General features: G+C 50.0%; 1 protein-coding gene across 12 annotated transcripts in view; it reads left to right on the top strand.

Annotated features, from left to right (window-relative positions):
• The window catches only part of DENND1A (DENN domain containing 1A), a 510,341-nt gene that overhangs the window by 455,482 nt on the left and 40,052 nt on the right, over positions 1–14,807 (top strand). For 7 of the 12 annotated variants that reach the window (XM_045043640.1, XM_045043639.1, XM_045043644.1 and 4 more), the window contains 2 exons: positions 2,803–2,934; positions 12,169–12,300. In XM_045043640.1, coding sequence (XP_044899575.1) covers positions 2,803–2,934; positions 12,169–12,300 — 264 coding nt within the window. The remainder of the gene's footprint in view (positions 1–2,802; positions 2,935–12,168; positions 12,301–14,807) is intronic. The other 5 variants (XM_045043642.1, XM_045043643.1, XM_045043645.1 and 2 more) reach the window with 1 other exon arrangement.

The following is a 14,807-nucleotide window of genomic DNA, read 5'->3' as shown; positions in this document are numbered from 1 at the left end:
TGTGGAAACTAAGTACGATGGTGAAGGTCAAGGGTCTGGAAAAGTGCCTGCCAATAGTGGGCGCTCAACACAACCAAGGGAGCTCCTCTTAGCGCTCTTTCCATTTTCCCCTGGGATAGAGATCGAAGGTTCCGTTTGCACGGGAATGTAACATTTTTCAAGCTCCCTTGTGTTCTGTCTCCTTTAATTCATTCTTCCCGTAGCTTTGAAGTTCACCAGGCGGGTGGTGGTCTCCCCGTTGTACAAATGAATAGGTACAAAAAGGTTGGAAAGATCAGCTAGTTGATGGTGAAAACAAAACTAGAAGACAGTGCTTACTTACAAGCTTAAACTAAGACACTTTGCCCCAAAACACCACATATATTTTTTAAAAAGGCTATCATCTTATAATTTTATTACTGTGAATATTTTCTTACCATGTAACCTTACTGCTTCTTATAGCCAGTCACTCACACACACGCACAATATTTTTCCTGAACTAAAAGTGGATTTATTTTTTCTTTTTCTCTCTCTCTCTCTCTTTTTTTTTTTTTTTTTTTTTTTACTCTTTGGCTTTACCCAACCTTTGTGTCTGTCTTCTCAGTAACCCCACCTGGATCCAGAGTGCCCCCTTTGCCCTTTGTTACTTTCTGGTGCAGATGGAGCCCCTCCCCCTCTTTGTTCCACTTGACCTGAGCACCTTAGGGCAGCCCCTTTCCAAAAGAGCCCTTTCTAATTGGCTGTCGGCAGCCTCTCATCACGCAGCCTCAGCCAAGCTAAGACTTGGGGGCCACTTAATGCAAGCCCTTCCTGTGAAACCAAGAGGCCATCACCTCCCTGTGTTGTCACCAGGCAGGACCAGAGTCTGCAGCTGAGTGTGTGGGGTTGAATATAGATAGATAGATCCCTGGAGTTTATTATAATAAAGTCTATACCTTATTAGTAGTAAGTACTCCATTATTATTAAGTGCTGTACATAGGACATTATTGAGTAATAATGTTCTAGACGCACTTATGTTGCTTTATCTCCTTTACTCCTCCTACCTACCATATCCCCATTTTACAGATGAGGAGATTGAGGCACACAAATGTTATGTGTGTTTCTTCCTTAATGCATTATTATCCGAGAGAGGACCACTTTGTTCCATTGGCCACCATTCTCTTTATTTGGCTAGGTTAAAAGCAACCAGTTGTCAAGTCTTTTGTGTGCAGAATTTAATGAGTACTAAAGGCGTGTGTCTTGACCGAAATATGTCTTTGTTTTAGCAATGAAAAGAATTGGAAATTTCCTTTATTATTTCATTCTTTAAAAAAAATTTTTTTAATGTTTATTTATTTTTGAGAGAGCGAGAGACAGAGTATGAGCGGGTGAGGGGCAGAGAGAGAGGGAGAGACAGAATCCGAAGCAGGATCCAGGCTCCAAGCTGTCAGCACAGAGCCTGATGCGGGGCTCGAACTCACAAGCTGTGAGATCATGACCTGAGCGAAGTTGGATACCCAACCAACTGAACCACTCAGGCGCCCTTCCTTTATTATTTCATTCTGACTGGGAGTTATTTTTACTTGGTAAAAAAAAAATTATTATCATTTAAGTGGGGTTTTTAAAATTTTTTTATTTGTACATTTATTCTCTGCCTTGTTCCAATGAGAATCTAAGCAACGTTCATGACTTGAGTAAAACACGTGGTCCATAGAGCACAAGTGGGCACCATCATCCTCCCAAAGAACCAAAGGAACCATTCCCTCCCTTTTGCACGGTGGGGTTTTTCTTTTCTTTATACTTTGACTTCATTCACCAGAAGTCCAAATTCAGTGTAAATTTCTGAATTTAAAAATATTACTTTTTGGTTCCTTAAGTGTTCTCCAAGTCATAAAATCCTAACTCAGACCCGGGTCATTCTTTGCCAGAAAGATAAAGGCTAAGAAAGATAGAGCATAAACACCTCATTCTCACAGACAGTAACATCATCAGGAAGCAAGTGTGGAGAAAGCGTCCACGCTCACAAATAACAAAGTATGCAAATTAAAACAACAATGAGGTCTAATTTTGCACCTCTTAAATTAGCAATACATTTTTTTAAATGATAAGGCTAACAAGTACCATGAAGCTGATAACTCATCCATTGTCAGTAGTTGGTGTAAATTGCAAGGCAATTTGGTAGAATGAATAAAAAGGCTTAGAATGTTTATATCTTTTGATTTAGTAATTTTATTCCTAGGGATTTCTATAAAAGAAATAATCCAAAAGAAAGAAAAACTGCAATGTTTATCACTACGGTGTTTAGAAAGACACACACACACACACACACACACACGGAATAGCCTAAATGCCCAATAACAGTAGAGTGGGTTATTAAGTTATTATATAGCCACTCAATGAAATATTATGCATCTATTAAAATTATCATTAAAATGACTAGTACTGTGGAAATGCTTATAATATAGTAGGAGAAAATAGAATGTAAAATTATGCATGAGCTGTGATTGCAAGTAATTTTTAAATGTCTGCATGTGGACAAAGTGAATATGTAAAAATGGAAATAGCTGTGCAAGGTAATAGAACAAAAAGACTTTCCCCCCACTGTTACGAATTGTTACCTGGTTTTTGTAATTTAACGTGTATGATTTGGGTTTCTCTAATCCTTAAAAGTCAAAGAGCCAAGTTAGCCTTCTGCTTCCTCCATCGCCCAGAGGAAAACGGGCTCTGAACATCCCAGAGGGTGTGTTCCGGGGCAGGCCCCTTGGCCACGGGCCTGGAGGGAGCATCTGCACACAGCAGGTGCCGCGACCCCAACACCAACCTCCACTGGCTTCTCTCTGCAGGACATCACCGAGAATGGCTGTGCCCCCACCATGGAAGAGCAGCCGCCAAAGACTGTGCCGTCCCCACTGGTGGAGGCCAAGGACCCTAAGCTCCGAGAAGACCGGAGGCCAATCACTGTCCACTTCGGACAGGTACGTACCCTGCCCTTTGGTTTTTTGGCAGAAACTATACATAGCACCTGCAGCAGACAGGCTTTCCACTGCCGCTCTCGTTGGCAAAACAACTCCGTGGAGTTTTGCACACCTTTGAACGTTTATTTGGTTACAAGCGTGTTTTGAAGGTGAACTCTCAAAAATTTTGAGACAGCGTGGCTCTGCTCGTAAACTAGCTCAACTCTTGAATGAAGTCATTAAATGCAGCTACCGCCTCCCCCACTCCAAGGCACTCCGTTTAAGGTGCCTCCGTTAGCTAAGCATCTCATTAGAACACTTTAGCATCCCAGGCCCTTCTTTGCACCTTCAAATAAAAGGCAACAAGCGAAGTCTTAAAAAAAAAATCAATTAGGAGTTCTTTATTAATGTACTTCCTGAAAATCAATATCGGGAGTGGTGCTTCTCAGAGTAAACACCCACGCTACTATTCTAGAGATGCGATTCTTTCTCCAACTATTTTTGATGACCTGAGCATTTGAAAAATTGTCTTATTTGTTTGATTTTTCCCCCTTAAGTAAAACATTGTATTCTGTAGAAAAACGGAATTTTTAAATCTATTTCCAAGCGGTGGCTGTATTTTAGTTGAAATAGATTGTGCACTCTCCCTTATTTCTCTTCAATTGACTCTCCTGATGAGCAAAAGTCATAATTATTTGGTTTGTGAAAAATGGCTGTCAGCAAGATGTGACTGTAACAAGAATTCGCAAGGTTATGTATTTTTAAATCGCTTGACTCTTTAGCCATTTATCAGATGGAGCATAATTAAAATAGCCTCTTTTATTTTATCTTAAATATGATTGCTTTTCCGTCACATAAAGGATCTAGATACATTTTTAAATGCCCTGTTTTTAACAGACATTTATTTATCAAGTGCCTACTGTGTACCGGCATTGAGCTATTTAGGAATGAAGAGAATTAATGAAATGGTTGCTTTGGGTTATTATTGTAAGGGGTGAGTTTGTTGACACATAAGAATCTTCCTGTGTAATCAGTATTTTCAGATAATACGTTCATATGTCGTAAAGTTGTGGGGGGTCACCCCTTTTCCTGATTTTACACTTAAAAGGGACGTGATAAAAATGGAAATGTAGTACAAGAAAGAGGCATCCTTGGGGGCAGTGCTCCCTTGGTTGAATGCTTATCTTCAGATTGTGTTTGTCGCTTTTGCACCCTCAAGAGCGGCCTCCTCCGGGGCTCAGGCCCTGCTGGAGACATCTGCACCCCATTTCCCTGGCGGTGTTTGCTGAAAGCACAGCCCCCATTGTAGCCAGCGTGGCATTCTAGAGCCAGCTTCCTGCTTTCCTTTGTCCTCATTCCTGCACACACTAACCTTCCCATGAAAAGAGCCCCTCGCTGGAGTTTGAAGCCCATTACAGAGAAAGAGGGGGCGGGGGAGAGGGATTTCATGGTGTTAAACATTCCATTTTCGAAACACAAAAAAGGAGGCCCTATTTGAAATGGAGAAAAACCTTCTTTCCATTTCAGCAAGAAGTGGAGACGCTTTAATGTCATTCCCAGCTAAATGCAGAATAAGAGTGTATGTGTGCGGGTGGGGGATAAACAATTAAAAAAGCCACCCCAAACTCTGTTGAAATAAGAACTGTCTGTGCCTTCACAGGTCTGTAAACTGGAGAGGATGAAAGTGGCTTTTTCTCCCCGTTTGTCACTTCCCTCACGTGGCTGCCAGCATTATGCAAGTGTACAGGAAGGCAGGATTTTTTTTTTCTTAATGCATGCATGCGGATTAAGGTCAAGCCCCAAGTATCAGCCATGCAGCGGGCTCTCCCTTACAGCTGCAGCCACAGAGCCTACCCGCAGCCGCGAGATGCCTTAATTGAGACGTGCTGTCAAAGTGACAAACACATTTGCATACAGTCTACACTCTATTTATTTTCTCTGGAAAGGTCTACAGTCTGCTGTTGGTTGAACATTCTTAATCAGGTTGCCGTAAGTGAACTGCCAGCCAGCTCACTGCTGCCGGCCGCTTCTTCATTAGGTGACAGATTAGCTGCGGGGGGGATGGGCCGGGGAAACCACAGACCCCTTTCTTTTAACTCTTTCCGGCTTTGCCCCTCACCCCCCCCCCCAGGCTGGGGTGTCCGGTGCTTTTTCCAGGCACCCCGGTTTGGTGGGCCGCTGACCGGAACCCGCGGTGTTTCTAGAGCGCCTACTACTGGCAAGCAGGAATTTTAGGGACTTTCTATTCTCAAAGAACAGGCTTTCGAGTTCCACTTCAAAAATTTTGGCCACACCCTCCTACCATCTGTGCTATTCTTGTACTTGCTGTGTTTCTTTAAATAGGCTCAGACCTGACGTCGGTACCAGCTTTAGCCTCGTCCTAAGTAATGACGTTGACAGAATCACAGGTCTGACGTCTCAGTCCAGTTTTTTTCTCTAAGGCATATCAAAAAAATCTTGTTAAGTGTCCGTCCATATGTCACCTGAAATACTCATGTGACCCCGACAGTACACATTCTGTTTTTGGAAAATGTGTCATCTGTGCCCTCGCCCTTTGAGGAAGGGATCATTAGGCACATTTTAAGGATCCGGCACTAAAGCCCGGGGACCCAGGGGGACCTGGCCGGGGCCACAGTGCCAGCACCTAGGACAGTCCACCTGCGAAGCCCACTCCGGCTCCCTCACCAGGCAGGGATTTCAGCTGTTTGATGTGTCTGTTAAAGCGAATGTGTCCCAGCGAAAGAATTTGAACTAGCCAGACAGTACAGGCGAACCTCAGAAAGAGTTGGCCTTGGCTGTGCGTTTCTGTGGATCTCATTCTTTAAGGACGCTTAGCTTTCCATCTGGGCCAGAGACTGTAGAGACGGTTATCACATTCGAGGAGTACGTGTGGCCAGCCAGGGGAGGTCGGTGGGGACACTGCGGGGGGACGGGGGTGGTTGTGCCCGGGAGCTGGCAGAGGGAGGCCTTCGAGGAGGAGGAGCCGGGCGGGGCCAGAGCCGACTCTGCGGGGGGAGAGGAGGTGCTCTCTGCCTCTGTGCCTCCCTGCAGCTTCCTCCTCTGAGGCTCTGACCATCCCTCCATTTATTTATGCATCTATCTGTTCATCCGTGTCTTGAGACCTACCATGTACAAAAAACAATAATAAGTCCTTGTGGGGCGTAATGAGGGAGACAGACTAGCAAATGGACAGTCCAGCCCTGAGTGATGGGCACCGATGTGGGGTGAGCTTTGGGCACTCTCAGGGCCCCCAGAGGCAACCCCTTCCCCCCGAGGACCGCTCCCCACAGTCCCAAGTTGGGCCCTATAATTAAAAAATGTTTTGTCAACAAACTGACCTCACAAAGGATTCGATTGTTTCCTAAGATTGTTTCCTAAAGCAGACACACGTATGGCCTGGCCGCTCCTGAGGAGCCGTGTCGATGGTTCCAGACAAGAGCGAAGTGAATGGATCCTCAGTTAGCCCCTGCATCCTGATCATGTGTGCTTTCTCTTAAAGAGTTCAAAAACCTCAAAGAACTTGACAATGCCTGTTCCTACCTTGGAAAGTATTTAGGTTTAGAGAGGCTTTAAATACCTCTTTCTTCCCCTCCCAAGTTCGGAATAGTTGAGAAATAAGGCCCAGGAGATAGTCAAATGAGATAAGAATGCCAGCTTTTTTACTGATAAGGCTGAAAGGAGAATACTGTTTTAGACCTGAGGCCAGATGGGCTTGCTAAAACTTCACTTCAGAATTAAAAAGACCGAGCTACCCCGCACAGGAGAAGGGGGACAGTTGCGGGCAGCGACTGCGACTGGCTGCTCCGCAGGAGGGAGGCGCCAGGGTGCAGGGAGCGAAGCGCATGGGCAGTTCTTCTCCCACGCCCCCCGCCCCCGGGGAAGCACTCCTCCCCCCTGGCAGGGGTGCAGAGAGAAGCTAAGGGGTGCCCCCCCCTCTTTTCTCTCCTGGGAGGGGGAATGGACATTCCCTCCTCTCCGTGGCGGTGGAGGGGTGAAGAAGCCGCGTCCTCCGCTCACCCTTCAGCCAGAACACCTTGCCTTGACCCCTTCTTTGGAGAAGTCCTCAAAGGTAGCACCACCCTGGAAACCGCTTTGCTCCCTGTGTCTAATAAGGTGGACAGGCCGCTAGGTGCTCTCACCTCTGTGCTGGTCAGGAAGAAAAGCACAACACCCATTGTACAAATGAGGAAAGAGTCTCAGGAGACGCATGCTTGAGTAGCTGATTCACACCGCGCAGCCAACGGCACCTCTGTTTCTCGGCCCCCACCCTGGCTGGCGGGACCCGACTGGCCGCAAGAGCCTAGTGACTGGGCTCTAGTCCTGCTTACGTGCTGGCCACGCTATGCGTCTCAGAAGTAGGACAGCACCCCCCGCCCCACCAGCAAAAACATCATGGTAAACCCCCTCCAGGGCCCCATTCGTGTGTTTCCTCCAGATGATCGGTCCTGCAAACCATAGGATCGCCTGCCTTCCAACCTGGAGATCCCCAAAAGCGCATCGAAAGGTGCTCTGCTCTCCCACTTGAGCAGAGGCTTCTAAATCTCTTTAACATAAAGTTTGAAAAGCTGGCTAAACCGAAGCCCAAACTAGGCACTAGCGTGTCTTCCAGAGATCTGGGACAGAGTGGTTTGGATACACCCCCGGGAGCAAATCTTGGAATATGGTTGCCTGCTCGTCTGTGCATATGGAGAGCTCTTGCTTGACAAGCATGAGCTGGGCCATTTAGTGCCAGTCTCGCACTAGGCTGGAAAAGCTGCCCAGCCCGTGACTGCCTTCTCAGCACCGTTGGCTCTGAGTGCCCTGAGAAACCCCTTCTGCCCCATTGAGCTTGGAAGTCACACGCGATTCCTTTCAAGTTAGCCATTGCCTCCCAACCACCTCCCACAGACGTTCCCGTAATCCCCGGGCACCTCAAACCACAAGCCTGCAGTCTGAACACACACATTCCCCGCCAAACTCACTCCTCGACCTCCGTCTCCACCTCAGTGAATGGCCGCTCTCTCTCCAGAAGCCTGGGTCCACTCACCCCCTCCTCAGAGCCTCTCCCTTCCGCCTCCCGGGCACTGCTCAGTCCCTCTCCTCTCCATGGCCTCCATCACAGCTTTGGTTCAAGCTGTGTCATCACTCAGATGGACTGGCCCACCGTCTCCTGACTGGCCTCTGGCCTGCAGACTTACCCCCGACTACATACCCCACATGGCCTCTCAGGGTCCACTTGAAGCGTGTACAAGTGGCCTTGCCACCTCCCTGCTCCTCCCCACCCCCAAACATTCCCCCTTCTTCCTTGGCTTAGCACACAAGGCCCCTCATGGTCTACCTGTCTGCCCTCACAGCAGGACCCTTTTGTAAATCCTCTCCTGGGAAGAGTTAGCCGCTCCTGTCCCTGTGCTACCCTAGAACTTGGCACACGCCGTGCGTCTCGCACAGCCTTGTAATTCTTTCTTTGATGCGCGTCCTCCCCTGTGAGAATGTGAGCCTCTGGAAAGTCCGCCACAAGACCTGGCGCTGAACTGGCGTGCCGTAAACATCTTAGGGTTTTATTATTGATGTGGATTTTTAAATTGATTAATAATTGATTGATTATTGTTTAAGTACTTGCGGTGTGTCCAGCCAGTCATGTGGTTTTATTGCAGTCGCTCTGCTTATAATTCTGTTCACGTGAAGAAGAAAAATGAATATTCCATTAGTGGCCAAAAACTACTTCCAAATCACTTTCCATAAATAAGGGGTTTATTTCCAAGTGGAAACAGCTTTGTATTATAGGAATTTAGATCCTCTTATTTTGTGTTTTTATGAGCTCCCAAGGTCTAGTCCCGTGTGCCTGGGGAAAGGAAGGGAGGGGAAAGAGGCAGAGGAATGGGGGTACCCCCTGTTCCCAGGGTGGGTTGAGCCAGGGAGGAGGGGAGCCAGGGAGAGCAGTCAAGGGAAGGAAAAGTCTGGCATCCCTTGAATTACATAAAGCAAAGATTTTGTCTATAAAAGAGACTAAACTGCATGACCAAATGCAAAGGAAGAACTTAACTTGGATTATGGTGGGGTTTTTTTTTTTCTTAAGCTTTAAACACATTCTTGGGGAAGTTGGCAGATTTGAAGATGGACTAGGATGTTAGTTGATATGATGGAATTATTGTTGATATCATGGTTGGTGGGGGGCTATCTTTATTCCTACGAGATGCATACTGAAACATTTAGGGGCAAAGAACCATGATGTCTAAAACTTGCCTTCAAGTCGCGTGGTCAAAATATTATATGTGCACACACACGCGTTATATACCATCCATTCACAGAGACAGAAGAAGCAAACACAGCCCGTGTCCCCCCACTCCTCAAAATGTAACTACTGAAAAGGCAGATGCTGATCGGTTGCTGGGGGACAGGGTAGTAGAGAGAAGAAAGCACAGGTTTTAGCATCAGGCGGCTCTGGAATTAAATTTCAGCTCTGTTACTAACTAGCTGTTCCTAACTAACCTCAGTGAAATGAGTTTCCCCATCTTGGGCGTGGGGATGGTAGTACCCATGTCCCAGGTTGTTGTAAGGATTTAGTGCGATATTATCTGTCCAGCTAAGTGCTGCACATAGGCCCTCGGTAAATACGTGTATTTCTCCAGTGGGGAAGCAAGAGCCAGCTGGTGGTCACCCACTGACACGGCCCCCCAGCCAGCCTGGCTGCCCAGGACCTGACCATCATCGTGGCTCTCAGAACCCATACCCCTCAATGGCAGCCTTCCTGCCTGTGTGCGCTGGTGACTGACCTGTGTCCCCACAGCTCTTGGTGGGAAAGCCAACACCTCCACTGAGCAGGGGTTGCCTCATGGAAGAGAGGGCGAGGGGCTGGCGGCATGGCCAGGAGATGGCGCCGGAAGGAGCAGATGTGACTAGGACAGCAAGCACAAGAGGCCGTGGGGCAGGTTGGGGCACCAGACGGGAGGGAGCCGATGAGCGTCGTGGTCTGTAGTCCAAAGTCATTTTCGTGCTCTGATTCGTCAGCCGTGTTTTCACAGTCCACAGAGTCCCCGTTGTTTCCAAACCCTGGTTCCCCTTTTTCCATCACCCCTCTTCCTGCTCTCTCAGCCATGTCTGTGCGTGAGAAGGCGGATGCTACTGGGGTGGTCCCCCACTCCAGCCCCTCTGGCTCCACTCCGGCTTTTGTGCCAGCTGCAGCCTGACCACAGCCTACTCTGCCTTCCGTCCTGGTGGGGTGGCTGTCCAGAGTTGTTGGGACTCATTCACTGCCATTCCAAAAGCAGCGAGGCCCCTAATTGCTGGTGGGTCTGTCAGGTCTGCCCGGAGAGGGTGGCTGGCAGGCCTGTCTTTCCACGCGGACTCACTTTTTCAGGAGCCCAGGCTAGCCCAGAGACAGCTTTCCAATGGAAGGTTAACAAGGCCAGGGTTTGCTCCTCTGGGCACACACGTTCGATTTGGGAGGGGAACCTTGCCAATCAAAGAGAGAACTCAGATTCTGGAAATTCATAACAAGTGGAAAACTCAGGAGAATTCTGATTAAGCCTTCTCAGATGCTATTCGTCTCGTCACCGGGAGCTTGAGAAGGCCAGAGAGTTCAGCACTGCGGGGTGAATTTCCTGATGCGCCCTGGAAGGGCCGGGAAGTGTCAGCAGCCAGGAGAAAATCCGGGTTCGGACAGCAATGTAGCTGGCTAAGCTACAGCACCTGGTCTCCACTCAGCACACGTGAGGATGGTCAGCTCCCTCCCTGACCACCTGCCTTCCAGAACTTTTGAGCAGTTCACCAACAGTTTGAGCACCTCTTGTATGCGAGGCATTGGATGGTCTCAGGGCAGTTGTGGGAGGGGCGTGAGGACGAATGGCTCACGTCGCGGCGGGCACTGAGCGGACACCCGGAGAACTGTGTTCTGACCCCAGGTACGGTGCTCGGCAGTACCCACAGGTTAGCCCACAGTCCTTTCCGCCACCTGGGGGAGTTTCAGGTATTCTCTCCCCTTGCAGAGGGGAAGACGGGCCAGACAGAGCGAGGATGGAGACTTAGCCAGGGTGCACAGCTTAGAAGCAACAGTCAGGATTCCAAGCCATGTCGTTTGTGACTAGAGCTTGGGTTTGTACCCCAGCTCTGTGCTGAGAACACGGCATCTTTGTTCTGGTCGCCCCGGTATCTGCTTTTACCTCGTCCCTGTTTCGTGAGCTTCTCTCACTGCCCTTGGCCTCCCCCAAACCCGCCCCACCCCAGTTCTACCGGGACGCCAGCCCGCTGTACCCATACATCCCTCTATTTCTGGGGTCACATGTTGCTCTCCTCAACTGGTCTGTGAGGCATAGGGACATCAGAAAACATCAGCAAGCAATGAGATAGGCAGCCCCTTTGGCCCTCCAGAATATGGGACCCTCCCCAGGATTTCCCTCCCCGATCACAGACTCACCTGGTGGTCGGAGAACTTACCCAGTCTTCAGGGCTCTGCCGGAATGACCCCCCTCTCAAGCTCCCCTGCCCACCGCTGAGCCTTTTGGGCTGGAAGTACCTGCCATCCTCCATGTCAGGCCAGTGCTTCTCCCCCTGTGAGGCTCTGCTAAGTGCCCTCCAACCTGGACAGGGTCCCATCCTTTCCTCTTGTCCCCAGCACACAATTTGTACTCGTTCATTCCACTGCTCTTCCTGGGTATCTGCTCCAGGCCAGATCCCATGCTGGGTGCCGGGGGGAGCCCCTCGGTGAACCAGCTCCTACTTTGTCCACTGCCAGGAAGGAATGTCCTTCCTCCTCTGTTCCTCCTGACAAAAGCCCATCAACGTTTCAGGGCCCCCCTCGAGCCCCTCTTTCCCGAGGAGCCCTCCCTGACTCCTCCAAGCAGAGCTCTTCCCTCCCTGCTCTGGATCGGCCCCATCCCCATGCCTGACACACTGTCCCGAGACGGGGATGGTATCAGCTTCAGCTCTGTGACCTTTGGCAGCCTCACGGGGCCTGGCACAGAGGACTTGTCCAGGCAGAGTTTGGGGAATGACCGAGTGCTGAGTGAGTACGTGAAAGGTGGAGAATTGCAGGAAAAGGTGGGAGTAGCTCCGTGCACGCCTCGAGCAGCCGCTCAGTTCAGCAGAGCAGGAGAAACTGAAAACAGGGGTGGCTGGTATTCTGAAGGGCCTGTGTTCCCTTTGAAACCCCCGTGCGCGGTGCCGTGCGTGAGCGACAGGCCTCCTGCGTCCCCCGAGTCTGTGCACGCTCCGCAGCGTGACAGCGGGGCCTCTTTGCCAGAGGACTGACCAGAGCCTAAAAACAGCATTTCTTTTAAGGTCTGTGCTGGAGCAGCTCCGAATCCAGCTCCCTGCCAGCGAGATATTGAGCCCAGCAGGACAAGAGCAGGAAATCTGATTCAGCGAGACCAGAGGAGGCATTTTCTCAGATTAGAATTCTCTGTGCCAAAGGTGGGGAGTTTATCACGGTAGGGAAGGGGAAATAAAACATAAAATATTGAAAATAAGTTATTTCCCACAAGCAAGATCCTCTGGGAGGATGGACTCGAATGGTGTCAGGGGCCATGCCGGGAGTCCCCACCCCATGGCTATAAGCGTGCTATGCCAGGAGCCGCCTGTCGTGTTGTCCCCCGTCCATCCCTAAGCACATCTGTGAACTAGGTAAATTATTAACCTGGCCATGCCGAGAAGGAAGGGGTGACAGACTGAGCAGTGGCACCATAAGGACGGGTCAGGTGGACTGGGTTGGTTTTCATTATAACGTGGACCTACTCTGTGGGATTCGGGCCTCTCACCGGCAAATCACCTCACTTAATCTTCTCAACAACCGTGTAAGATTGATACAGTTGTTATTGTCTCCAGCAAGCCAGTCCCAGAGAGGTTAAGCGACTTGCCCAAGGTCACACAGTAAGTGGTAGAGCAAGAATTCCACACCAGGTCTGTCTGACGCCGGAGACCAGGCTCTCCCCTCGCTCTGAGCCTCTCGTCGAACTCTCGTCGTCATTTCCGCCTGGTTTCCTGAGGCGTCTGGTGGTAGCTGCCAGCCGTGTGGACAGGATGGCCGTGGAGGTCAAGGGCGCTTTGTTCTGCCTCTGCTCATGGCTGCTGCCTGAATTTGGGACCTGGCTTTCTCCCCAGAATAAACCTACAGAGTCCCGGATTCCTTACCACCATGGAGTGAGGAGTGTACAAGGGACAGTGATGTTGCCCTTCTGAATGCCTGGGTACTGGGTGCTTGCCTTTTCTCACATTATCTTACCCAGACTGATGCAGTGGGGTCTAGACCGCCCTCCTCTTCAGTAGAGTCAAGGGCCTCACCCTAATCCCCTGGCTGGTACGACAGATTCAGACTCAGAGCCCCAGCTGCTTTTCCCTTCACCTCCAGGCCCCCTGACCTTGGGGCACCTTGGCAGCAAAGGCTGCGTGCCAGCCTCCTGCACACTGGATCTGGGATCGCCCTGACCGTGTCCCTCATTTGAGCTATTGCTTTGCCACGTTGGTTTTATCGTCAGTCTGCTTGGTTCCGCGTCTTCTGCAGTGTTGCGGTGCGTTTGTTTGTTGATACTGCAGAGAATTTTAAAATGTAATCAAAGTACGAAAACAGAACGTATAAAAGGGACTGCTCCCAAGGGATCGTTGATTCTATCCCACTTGAAATGCAAAGTGTGGTAGGGGATTATCATTGCCTGGGAGCCGTTGAAACTGAGTTTCTGAGGTGTTGCTCCCCATCAGCCATCCGGTTCCATGGTTACGGGTACATCCCGGCCCTCCCTGGGATGCCCCGGTCCCAAACTCCTTCTAGGTGGATCCCTGTTTGCACTCTCTTTCCGGAGAAGAGACAGTAAAATCTTTGCGGAGGGCCAGTAGGTGGGGTCTTGGCAAGATGGTGCCTTGAGGCCGGCTGGAATAAAGCAGTCAGGAAGCCCAGGAGACTGTCACTTCCCAGGCCTGCTAACCAAGGGGTTGTTCTTTCTACAGATGGGGGAAGCAGGGTGGGAGGGAAGCTTCTGCCCAGGGCTATCTCTCAGACACCTTCAGTTGCCCAAGCCATGATGACCAGCTAAGAATTCTTCTTCCCCTGCCGCCCTTCTGTCTTTGGGAGTAAAAATCCTGAAGCCTTGGAGTGTTTTTTTTTTTGCCAGGCAGAACTCTGAGTTATTCTTTTATGTCCTCATTAATGCCTTCCTTCACTTATCCAACATATAACGAGGCGTATCGGCTGCAAGCCCTGTCCAAGGCCCCAGGGTCACAGAGGAATAAGATATGGTCCTGCCTTCATGGCATTCCTTCCAAACCACATGGAGAGAGAAATGCTAATGGACGTAGTGTACTGGCTGGAGAGGGGCCCTAAGATGTTTGGCCGAACCAGGGCAGGCTTCTCAGAAGAGGTGACATTTCTGCTGCATCTTGAAAGAGAAGTTGTATATTAGGTGGAGACGGAGGAGGAGGGCATTCCAGGGAAGCAGAGTGACCTATGTAAGGATAGGAGAAGCTGACTCCTCAGAGAAGACGGGGGCTAACACGGGGAAGCAAGAGGCCAGGAAGCAATTGGCAGGGCTGGGAGCCAAACCGCGTAGGTGGGCAGTGCCCAGGTCTCCGGGGAGCTTGAAATGCGTCTGGTGGGTGTCAGGGAGCCAGTGAAGATTGTATTTGAGGGAGTGGCATCCGGGAACTTTCTTGGCCACATGGGAAGGGGTGGGAGGTGGGTGAAGCAGGGAGGCTGCTGACGAGGCCGCTAACTCACAGTCAAGAGCTAGTGGGAGTCTGACCTAGGACACCGCTTATGGGGGTGAAGAGGAGGGAAAGGTTTGAGAGAGATCCGGGAGACACAACCTGGTGGTGGGCTGGCTGCCCTCCGCGGGAGCCATTGAAGTTCACCCTAGAATGACCCAAGGCTAGACACAGGCTGAGCTTCTCTTCCGCCCGCCAACGTGCTCTCATGAGATTTGAGGCACAGC

The sequence above is a fragment of the Felis catus genome, chromosome D4, assembly GCF_018350175.1.
Source record: "Felis catus isolate Fca126 chromosome D4, F.catus_Fca126_mat1.0, whole genome shotgun sequence".
Lineage (NCBI taxonomy): Eukaryota > Metazoa > Chordata > Mammalia > Carnivora > Felidae > Felis > Felis catus.
The sequence above is the reverse complement of the archived record's forward strand: the minus strand, read 5'-3'. Positions and strand labels throughout refer to the sequence as shown.